Below are 12,134 nucleotides of genomic sequence, written 5' to 3' on the forward strand. Positions count from 1 at the left end.
ATCAACCAGAGCTAGAAATCTGTACATGACAATCTAGGGCTGACGACTTCTGACAAGCACAGCTGGCCTGCTGCCTGTGCTGTACGTTAACAAAGCTCTAATATTATTGCCATATATTTATTATACGGTGGGAAAGCGTGGCATTGCCAAGAAGCAGTAAAGAATGATGTGATTTCCAAAACCAGACTCAAGGACTTAGTAGAAACCAGGAGATGAACACTTTTTTTCAGGTCCATTTATTTATTTGTTCATTTATTTATTCATTTATTTATTTTTTGGCCACACCCCGCGGCATGCGGGATCTTGGCTCCCTGACCAGGGATCAAACCCGTGCACCCTGCATTGGGAGCGCAAATTCCCTTTCAGGCCCATTTAAAAATCTACAAGCTGCATATTGTTTACTATTGTTTAGTGGTATTCATTCCTGCTACAGCCTCCTTGGATAGAAGCTACAGAAACTTTGTAAATTAGAAGCTGCAGACTGAAAAATAGTTACACGTGGGCTCATGCGCTCTGGAGCTGGAGACCAGGGTTTGAAATGCTCCCCCAACACCCCACCGCTGATTTCTGGCTATGTGAAGGTAGGCAAGTTCGTTTACCACTCTAGCCTCGATTTCCTTATTTGCCAAAGGGAGAATCACATTTTTTATCTCATTGGTGTAGAACGAGGCTTTAATAAGAAAACACATGTAAAGGGCATGGTATCTAATAAGCATCAATAATGTCCTGTGGTTGCTCCTTTCATCAATATCATCAGCATCTTCAGGTCTCCTCCACTGTCCCCTCAACTCCTCTCACCATCTTTTCAAGAATGTCTGCATAACGAACAGATCTGGAAGATAAAGATAATTTCTCCTTCTGGGTCAGAAAGCAGGTTTGCTTGAAGACCATTACAAAAGGTTCCTCGAGTCTGGGGTTCCTCTTCTGTAACCCAACCCTGGCAGGTGTCATCTGCTCCTTCATTGTGCCATTCTTTGGGAACTAAGCCTTGGAGGAACTGTCAAGAAAATGGTGATACTCTGGCTACTGCTGCTGCCGAGAGCAACGAATTGTTCTGTGTCCCCCAACCCAGGGGTCTCCTACCTGCATCCATGAAATGGTGGGAGGCAAACCTGTTAGCTTGCAAGTAAGATAAAATCTCAAGACTCTTGACAGTTCTCAACACGAGTTACACAGTATCAAAAATCATGCCTTCTCACCCAGACTAAATAGTTGCAAAAGGTAACAACTTTTATTCTACTTACACTGCAATTTTAGGACACCTTTCAAATCATCCAAGAAGGAAACATTTACTCCAAGATTCCCTGAAACCACTAATTAACTGGGAAGCACAAGCAAACTGTGAAAAGCTGTATATAACATATTAGAAAGTATTTTTATTACAGTTTGTAACATAATTAAGATATACTTTGAACATAAAACTTGAATCAATTTGCAGAACTCAGGATCCCGGTTTGGAAAGCACTTCTATACTGCAAATGCAATAAGACAGAGACAAAAACTTGGAGCCTTTTTTTTTTTTTTTTTTTTTTTTTAACTCCAGCTCCACGTTTTCAGGTTACAGCAGCCATTAAGCCTCTTTCTAGCTCAGGTGCCCCATCTCTGCAATGGGATTAATTGTACCTACCGGGTGTAACTCACAGAGTTGTACAGAGCGTCAAGCATGTTAATGGACAAGATGCTTTGTAAACTCTAAAAAGGCAAGACAAGGTACACCTCCGACTCCTGTTGCTTACCATGAAAAGCAAGCTCTCTTTAGCTTTTTCATGGTACCAGCTCAGCAGCTCATAGCAATCACAGCATGTAGAATCCTTTGTTCATTCAACAAATATTTATTGTACCAGCCTCTGGGAGGGAACAGGAAAAAGATCCCAGGGGTATATGGTAGAGAAACCTCTGATAAGATAAAACACACAAAAGGGCTTTTCCCCTTTGTATATAGTTCTCCCCTAATATTTCTCTCCAGTTCTATGGAATAGAGAATATAAAGGAAGCAGTGGGAACTCAAAGAGATCTAATGGCACACAGGCACTTTAATTCTTCAACCAGGTATACACTCCTAAGCAGAATAAATAGACTGCTGGTGGCTGGAGAGAGAAACTCCTGCTAATAAGAAAACTAAGACCCTTTGGATGAAAAACTAAACTAATGCCCTTATGAACCAGACCTAGAAGAGACTGAACTCCATATTAAGACTGTGTTAAATTAAAATTGAGAAGTCACGGGGGGAAGGGATAAATTAGGAGGTTGGGATTAACATATACACACTACTATATACAAAATAGATAATCAACAAGGACCTACTGTATAGCACAGGGAACTCTACTCAATATTCTGTAATAACCTATATGGGAAAAGAATCTGAAAAAGAATGGATGTATGTATATGTATAACTGAATCACTTTGTTGTACACCTGAAACTAACACAACATTGTAAATCAACTATACCCCAATATAAAATAAAAAACAGATTTAAAAAATGAATAATAAAATTGAGAAGTCTCCTCTACGTCTGAAGATGAAATCAAGGTTAGTTTACAATGTGCGTTTCAACTATTAGTTTTAGTAAGGATGGTCCAAATTGCACCTCAAACTCATATTCTCTTTTATAGCTACTTCTATTTATCAGTATATAGAGCACACGGTAATCCAGAGTTCAACTTTTTTCTTAAAGAGATCTATTGTGCCCACTGATGCAAAGATAATCAAGTTTTGTACTTTGGAAAATGCATCCGAAACACCTTCTACCATCCGAAGGCAACGTACACAGATTCAATGTTGTTCCTTAAAGCTACTGATGCTTTTTGTCCTTTCAAAGCTTTTACTGGAAAACTAAAAACCACACTGTTTGAGAACATGTGAGTTCTGTTCATGTGCTGTGTGTCTGGGGTATCTGTGCTCATGCAGAATTAAGTGGGGAGCTGGAAGGCCCACCCGGGGAGATGCCGTGCCTTAGTCCCTGCACCTTCGGTCCACAACTGGCCACAGTGAAGGTCTGAGGAAGCCTGTTGATGAAAACGCCTTGTGCCCTGCGTGGGCTTAGATGAAGTCCTCAAAACAACAGAGTATGGGCACGGATCCAGGGGCAGACACCCTCTTTCTCAAACTCCCCTCAAGCTGGCAGCAGGGCATGACTCCTATTCTAGGGTAGGCCCTGTCCCATGTGCTTAAACTAATCAGTCCATTTCATCCCCACGAGTCCGTGAGGTTGATACAATCAGTATCTCCATTTACTACACGGGCAAATGGAGGCAAAGAGAGGGGAGGCCAGGCACAGACCCAGGATTCACAGCCAGGAAGCCTGGCTCCTGGGTCCTTAACTGTTATGCTAGGCTGTATCTTGAAATACTATCATAAAACAAGAAAAACAAATGTCACTTATTTATATTATGATTTACTAGTCTAATAGCAGCAGCTCAGATTTCGTGGGCTCTCAACTCTGTGCCAAGCACTGTACAGACTGGATTTCATTTAATCCTTCCAACAGCCCTTCCAAGTGGGTCCCCCACTTATCTCCATTTAAGACTACAGGTCAGAGAGGTTCAAAGCCTACTCAAGGTCACAGAGTGAGCAAGTTGTGAGGCTGGGATTGAAGACCAGGACTGTGCAACTCCAAAACCCACACCCTCTGCCACTTACTGTGAGAGAGAGGACTCATGTCACCAGCTCCCCTATAATGTTCCTCACACTGGGACAACTTGAAAAAGTCAGCTTCTGCTCCTTAATTAGCATTCGTTCGAGTACCTCTGAGTTAAGGTAACGGAAGTGACATAGACGCTAAAAGGCAACACACAGAGTCACTGACTTTTAGTCCTGAGACGCAGATTTGTCCTGCAAAATAGCAGACTGAGAAACATCACCAGGGGTTAGAAAGCCAAGGTGCCCCCAAAGCAGTACGTCTCAGCAAAACCCCAGCCAGAAACCACCAAGTTTCACAAAGGCCTATAAATAACACAGAACAAACAAGCCAGAGGAGAGCAAAAAGGAAAGACTGACAATAGAACCAGGCCCTTAGGGCTGGGTGGGAGGCTGGGGAAAGCACGGCCTGCACACCTGTCACCCTGGGTTCAGGCGTCTCCTGTCCCCCTCGAGCTGTAGCACCAGGACACAGAAGTGACTTAACTGCTCTGGATCCCAGATTCCCCTCCTTCTGGGACAATAACGTAATGCCCCATCTATATCATATAATTATTTACTATGTTATCACTATTATCATTACTGTTATTATTTACTACTCTATTATTACTCTGTTCAGGAGGTTCAGATAAAATAATCTAATGGCAGTGCTTTGAGAAGCTTAATGTACAAATAAAAGTCCCTGTTGTTTTTTTACCATATTTACAGAACACCACATAGATTTACCATGAAGGAGAATCATTTTACTCCCCTTTTCCAAAGTCTACTTTAAAATCCTGGAATATTTTCAGTAAATTTTTATAACAAATCTCATACCCAGATATTCACAAACTCCATGTTACATTTTTGAAGTAAACACTGGTTTCATTCATTTAATCTCCATTGAAGGCAACAGAAAAGATTTATTAATAGCCTAGTAACAATAAGTTTGGGCTCTAGGTTCAAATCCCAGCTGGTTTTTTGTTTTTTGTTTTTAAACGAATGAGGTGACCTTGGGTAAGAGATTGAACCTCTCCTCGCAAGGTTTTTCTCATCCATAAAATGAGAACAATGAAAGCATCTAACTAGGGGTGGTTATGATGATTAAATAAAATAGATTAGTCAGGATGTCTGATATATAGCTAGCAATCAACAAATATTATCTATTGTTATTATCTTAAAAGGAAAACAACTAAAGGAATATATCTTTCGTAAGACCTTCTTTCACAAATATTAGAGATATCCTAAACAAGAGTTCCAGCTAAAATAATAAAGGGGAAAAAAGTCAATTCTAAAATAAATAAAGTCCTTGAAAAGATGAGCTATGAACAAAATCAGCTATTCATTTCTTAATGTTATTTTTTTAAAGTATCCAAGGCTTACAAAATAATAGTACATGCTGAGATTCATGGAAAAAATGGCCAGAGAAACAAGGAAAATGCATTAAAAAAATAGATAAGTGTATATACCAAACAAAATTGATCAAACAGGTAAACTGAACTATCAATTCCAAAGGCCCTAAAGTTTGTTCCATGCATGTTCTAGCAACCAAAAGTAGGGGCCAAGATTTGCGAGGTGGCAGTTAGGTCATGCAAGTTAAGTACTTATTAAATTACTTCTCCTAGTGCTAATTTTACAAGCAGTTTGAAGAAATAAATTTTCTTGGAATTGAGACACTGAACACTAATGACTAGAAAGCCAACTGCACACAGAAAAAGTACAGCAAAATTGATCAACTTGTCCAGGGATCAGAAAGTTTAGTCATCCTTTTCAGCAAATATTTACCATCTACAATTGGCCGGGAACATGTGAAACCATAAGAAATACAAAGAAGGATAAAGCAGTCCCTCTCCTTAAGTTTCTTAGTCTAATGCCGTAAACAAGACGAGATGAAAGTTTAACACAGTTCTTTCATGGGGTAAACACACAGTAGCAGCACCTAACTCAGTCTTAAGGGGACACGGAAGGATTCTCAGAAAAGGTGATATTGAACACGAAGCCAGGAAGAGTCAGAGTGAGCTAGAGAAAGGGCTGAGCGTGGCAGGAAGAGTCTTCTAGACAGAGGGAACAGTATATGCAAAATGTACATCAGATCACCACTTTACCACTCCTTACTGTCTGATGGCCTCCCATCACACTTAAAATAACATTTTCGATATCATGGCAGTAAGGGTCCTTCACGATTTGGTCCCAACGCATCTCCTACTCTCCCCCTTACTTCCGGCCCTCTGGACACACTGGCCTCCTTGCTGTCCTAAACTACGCAGAGCATATTCCCACCCGAAGCCTTTACCCTTGCTGTGTCCTCTGCCTTGGATGCTGTTCCACCAGATACACACAAGGCTCACTTTATTCAAATGTCACCTCTTCAAGGACGTCTTCCCTGTCCCCCCGTCTAAAATACCTCGTCGCCCTCAGTGAGTCTATTTCTCCTTCTATACTGAAAATCACCCATACTAAACTACATTCCTTTTCACGTGCTATCCCTTTAATGTCTTCCTCTTCAACTAGAATGCAAGGACTTCCCTGGTGGCACAGTGGTTAAGAATCCGCCTGCCAATGCAGGGGACATGGGTTTGATCCCTGGTCCGGGAAGATCCCACATGCCGCGGAGCAACTAAGCCCATGTGCCACAACTACGGAGGCCACATGCTGCAACTACTGAAGCCTGTGTGCCTAGAGCCCACGCTCCGCAACAAGAGAAGCCACCGCAATGAAGAGAAGCCCGCGCGTCACAACAAAGAGTAGTTGCTCGCTGCAACTAGAGAAAGCCCACACACAGCAACGAAGACCCAGTGCAGCAAACAACAACAACATACTAGAATGCAAGGTCCATGAGGGCAGAGATTTTGTCTATCTTTGGTCCAGGGCACATTTCCAGTATATAACTATAACTGTGCCTGGCAGGTGATGAGGGCTTAATAAATATTTGTTGAATAATTAATGAATTAATAAATGCCCTGAAGGCAGAGAGGAGACTTGGATGGTCTAGAGACACAGTTTAGTGTGAATGGCACATAGGATGTAAGGGGAGAAGCAACAGAAGGTAGGGCTGGAGTAAGTATTTTCTAGAGGGTATGAACAACTTTTTTCAACTTTTCTTATCATATCCATCCCATTAGTAAGAATAGTTCTCTAGGGACTTCCCTGGCAGTCTAGTGGTTAAGACTTCGCCTTCCAATGCAAGGGGGTGTGGGTTCGATCCCTGGTCCGGGAGCTAAGATCCCACATGCCCTGGGGCCGAAAAACCAAAACAAAAAACAGAAGCAATATTGTAACAAATTCAATAAAGACTTTAAAAATGGCCCACATCAAAAAATCTTTAAAAAAAAAAAAAGTTCTCTATCAGACATTTCAATTATTGCTAATCCCTGCTCCCATAAGGTGGTTACCCAGATCCCAAGAGATAATCTGTAGCTAGAGAGGGGTATTACAGAATCCCCTGGCTTCCTTCCATGGAAATGACATGTATGTTTTTGACAACATAAATTCTTATAGTTTGAAGAGACCATCAGGGTAATCTAAATACTTAACATCCGCTAGAATTTTCCAAAAGGAACTAAGAAAGTAAATGAAAGCAGCAACAAAACATATATACACACTCAAGCAAACAAATGGAGGTGTTGATGGATCCTTTCCATTCAAATTCATGTGAGTCAGGGAGATGAAGGATTTTCTATACTTTGATACAGAAAGCAAGGAGTAAGAGAACTGGGAGAACTAGTACATATTGGGCATTAATTGGTTGGACGATGCCAGCTCCAGAAACCGAAGTGAACAGAACTGGGACAGAGGTAGAACACAGGACAGACAGAATCAAGGACAGTCATCAGTGTCATGTTAATATCTGAAATGGCTATCCTTCATGGGTTCTGACAACATAGCAGAGTTACTGAACCAACTATTTAAGTACTTGACACAGTTTATTCTTTTAATTCCCAGGACAGCACTAAACACCTAGGAGGGAGGTGCTATCACCCACTCCCATGTCATAAAAGAGGACATTGAGGTTTACAAAGGTAAGGTAACAGGGGCTAGAACTCAAACCCTCTCTGGCTCTTAACCATCCGCTATTTAATCTGACCACCCAGATGCAGCTCCCTCAGGCACCATCCCACTTATAGAGTAGGCTCTTTTATGTTATAAATACATGTTTTGAAAGGGAGTCAGAGTTAAAGAAAGGTGCCATTGCCCCTGCACTCCTTTCTCGAATGGTTGCCCTGAAAAAAACAAGGAAGGTAGGGTGAGAAAGGGACCACGGAAATAGCAGATCAGCTCAGAGACAAACCAACTGGGATATTCAATGTCCACCAACCAAATACTCCTGGGCCGCAGTATATTCATCTGTTACAAAGAGCTGAGAGATTATTCCTCTTTGACCACCCTGCTATCTGAAGTTCTCTCACTATGCATCTCTTGACCTGAACTTGAACTTCCCCTGTACTTGACACTGCTTCTCTAGCCATTTAAAAGACTAAACTTCTAAGTTAAATACTAGAAGATACTTGAAATACTTAAAAGAGAACTGGCAACTGCATCACTTGATGGCAAACATTCAGTGCCAACCTGCTGTGTTCACTTCTGGAGTTTTGTTAAATAGACTTAAATGTAGAAAATACTATTTAAACAAATTCTTTTTTAAGAATCTTATGAAATCAACTTAATTTCTGGTAAAGAGAAAAGCAAGTGAGTGATAGAGTTTTCTCATATTAAAAGAAACAGTTATGTAACCATTCCACGTGGAAGAGCCAGGCTGAAGTCAAAATGATGAAAGACTGAAATAGGCCTGCTTCTCACTACAAGATTACAGAACTTACTTCTCATACAGCCTCTGTCCTCTCATGAAGGCCTTCACTTCGTTGTCCAATGGGAAGGTGCCGTCATCCTTTCTAAAGCGATAGAAGAGTTTGACATCCTTGAATTCCTTATGCTCATCACACACTGAAAGACAATATACACAGAGAGGCAAATAAGAAAAAAATACCTCTTATTTAATTACTCAAATGAAGGAAGATGCTAATTAAGATTTGTTTTATTACCTAATTTCTCAAGCACACTACTCTACGATTTAATACACAGTAAACTATTTAGCACAGTACCTGGCACAGAAAAGTGCTCAGTTTCATTAGCTATCATCATCATCATCATCATCATCATCATCTGTTAAAAGAGTCACAAAATTCAATTCATCATTCTTTCTACAAACTCTTCTTGAGCATGATATTAGGGTAGGCATCAGCCTCAAAGAATATGAAATCTAGCGAGATTAAAAGAAATGCCGACATGTAATTAAAATATGGCGTGATCAGGCTATGAAAGAGCTGAGGAGATATTCAGTGGGAGCCCAAAGGAGCACCCAGTACCCCAGCTTTGGGGAATGTACACGTCTCTGAAGAGTTTGAATGTAAGTGGAGACCTGAAGAATGAGTAGAAAACAAGCAGAAATGCAGACAGAGGGCATTCCAGCCCAAGAGAATAACAGCATGCGAAGGTCTTGGCCAGGATTAGAGATTTCAAGGAGGCATGTTCATGAATGTTCACTGAACCACTGAGAGTAACAGCAAAAACTTGGAAACAACTTAAATGTCTATGAGTAGAATGGATAAAGGTGTGATGGCATACACTGCAGCGAAAATGAGCAAACAAGATACACTATCAACATGAGTGAATCCCACAAACAGCAAGTTGATCAAGTTGCAAAAGAATAAACATGCCTCTCTATAATGACTTAAAACATTTAAAACAGTATGTTACATTGCTAAGAGATGCATCTACAGAAAGGAAAAAATATAAACAAGTCCAAGGAAATAAACCCAAATGTGTCTTGGAAGAAGGAAGGGAATGTAATTGGGGAGAGGTATACAAGAGACAAAGTAAAATGTTTATTTCTTAAATGGGTGGGTTCATATCTGAAATAGAAGATATAGGCCTTTGTTTCGTCTCGAGTTACCTTGACTGTCGCCACCTCACTCACCGTGATGAATAATGCCCCGGTCTGCTAATTTCTGCATGAGTTTAATTGCCGTCTCTCTGTCAGAAGCCTCTTTGTGTTCAATCAGCCAGTCAATCAGTTCTTTCGCAACAAAACAGTTTGGGTAGGTTTTGAGATGATGTCGCCTATCTTTAATAACCTTTTCTTCATGCAGCCTGAGCCTGGAAAGAAAATTTGGCAATCAGTTGAGGAATTTTGATAACACATTATCATTAAGCCAATCCCAGAGAACAGTACAAAATGGAAGCCTGAGATGCATCAGAGTGCCAACCAAATACCTTTATGTCAGTGGGTGATTTCCATACTGTCAGAGCCCAGAGGCCCCAGGAAGTGATTCCACCCACAGACCTAGAGATGATACAGGTAAAGGGGAGGGAAACCCAACCACGGACAACCTAGAACTCTTCTGTCACTCAGGAGACTAAGAAAAGCTTTCTCACCCCTACTCTGTCTCACTCCCTTCTCTCTCTCTCCATCAGCGGGCTTATGGTTTCAACCAACTAACGAACAAGATTCTAGAAACTTGCTGAAATGAGGTACTTCCTCTTCATCATGGACTGCTCAGGATCCACCATATTTGAATTCACTCGGTCACATAACAAATATGAATGAGGGTCTACCACCTGCCCATCAGGCACTTCCAAGCATTAGAGACATACATCGGAAAATGGGCAAGATCCTTGCCCTTGCTGGCCTCGTTTTCCTAGGGGCAACAGCTAATCCTTTTGTGAGGCTCTTTACATAGATTAAATCACCTAATGCTCAAAACAACCTCATTAGAAGTCATTATTACTCTCTCCATTTTTTTTTTTTTTAACAGCAAAGAGAACTGAGGCCTCAGAGAGATTAGGGGACTTGTCACACAGCTAACAAGTAGTGAAAGTGAGATTTGAACCCTGATGGTCTCACTTTAGAGTCTGGCTTTCCAACTGCCACATCATGTTGCCTCTTGCTAGAGAGGGATAACTGAAGAATCCAGAAGAGATGGATAAAAGCTGTTGGACAAATACAATTTATTTACAGGCTGCCAGATTATTCTGGAGAAAAGTAGTTGACACAGAGTCTTCCCTGGCTCTCTTCAGAACCCAGTGACTTTTTTCCAAAAGAGTCTTAAACCTGCCTTTAAAAGAAAAAGTTTCTTCCATTTGTCTTCCTTTCTTTTATCAGCCATACGTTTACTTTTTAATTCTCAAGGGAAGGATTGAATTTGGTGAAACAGGAGGTAAGTTTTCTTCCTATTCAACCCACGTGACTCCTATGCTTCTTACATCATCATCTCAATGTTGTTGAGAAATGGGATTGATTGAGTAAATCACACAGTAATCATGTGACCTGGGCAAGTGACTTAATGCCTCTTTTTTCCTCTGTAAAATGGAGGCAACTATGCCTACCCTGTCCTTGGCGATGTTGAGATTTGGGGCATAATGTCTGTTAAGCACCAGCAACCCAGTACAGTACCTGACACATAACAGGTCCCATCTACCTTTCTTCCATTTCCTAAGGAAGGAACTAGGTCCTACTCCTGCCTGTTTTTTGAACAGAGTGCACTGAATGCAATTTAATGCGTTTTGATAGCCCAAGGGTTGTGATTATGAGTTGGGAGCATACTGGGCTGGAACTGAGGCCTAGATGCTCTTCCTTGCTAGACCACTGTTATAGGCTGAACTGGGTTCCTCTGAAATTCATATGTTGAGGCCCTAATCCCTGGTACTTCAGAATGTGACTGTATTGGTGTTAGGGTCTTTTAAAAGGTAATTACCTTAAAATGAGGTCATTAGGGTAGGCCCTCATCCAATAGGAGTAGTGTCCTTATAAGAAGTGGAGATTGGGCTTCCCTGGTGGCGCAGTGGTTGAGAATCCGCCTGCCAATGCAGGGGACATGGGTTCGAGCCCTGGTCCGGGAAGATCCCACATGCCGCGGAGCAACTAAGCCCATGCGCCACAACTACTGAGCCCGTGCACCGCAACTACTGAAGCCTGTGCACCTAGAGCCCGTGCTCCACAGCAAGAGAAGCCACCACAATGAGAAGCCCGCTCGCCGCAACTAGAGAAAGCCTGTGTGCAGCAATGAAGACCCAACACACCCAAAAATAAAATAAATAAGTAAATTTTTTTAAAAAAGATAAAAACAATGAACATCTTAACAAAAAAGAAGTGGAGATTAGGACACAGACATGCGGAGGGAAGATCATGTGAAGACAGGAGGAAGGCGCCGTCTACAAAGCAAGGAGAGAGGCCTCAGAAAAACCAATCCTGCCAACACCTTGATCTCAGATTTTTAGCCTCCAGAACTGTGAGAAAGTAAATTTCTGTTGTTTAAGCCACTCAGTCAGTGATACTTGGTTATGGGAGCCTGAGCTAAGACAACCACCAATTGCCAAAGAGGCTCCTGAGCGGTCTGGGGATGAAGGGCCCAGCTGGGGGAAGGGAGAGGAGAAGAGAGATGAGAGTCCTTACAGATATAAACTGCATAGAAAGAAAAGAACCATTTTAATGCAGTTGCTACTGTATGCTCAGTATCGTACAG

The 12,134-nt window shown here is 41.5% G+C and overlaps 1 protein-coding gene across 9 annotated transcripts in view; it reads right to left on the minus strand.

Annotated features, from left to right (window-relative positions):
- The window catches only part of DEPTOR (DEP domain containing MTOR interacting protein), a 196,361-nt gene that overhangs the window by 146,342 nt on the left and 37,885 nt on the right, over nt 1–12,134 (minus strand). For all 9 annotated transcript variants that reach the window (XR_014236526.1, XR_014236527.1, XR_014236528.1 and 6 more), the window contains exons 2-3: nt 9,590–9,768; nt 8,433–8,556 (exon numbers count right to left, since the gene is read on the minus strand). Coding sequence is in view for 4 of the 9 variants with exons in the window: in XM_082364388.1 (XP_082220514.1) it covers nt 8,433–8,556; nt 9,590–9,768 (303 nt within the window). In the remaining 5 variants the exon portion in view is untranslated. The remainder of the gene's footprint in view (nt 1–8,432; nt 8,557–9,589; nt 9,769–12,134) is intronic.

This window comes from Balaenoptera borealis, assembly GCF_965194805.1.
Source record: "Balaenoptera borealis genome assembly, chromosome: 17".
NCBI classification, from domain to species: Eukaryota; Metazoa; Chordata; class Mammalia; order Artiodactyla; family Balaenopteridae; genus Balaenoptera; species Balaenoptera borealis.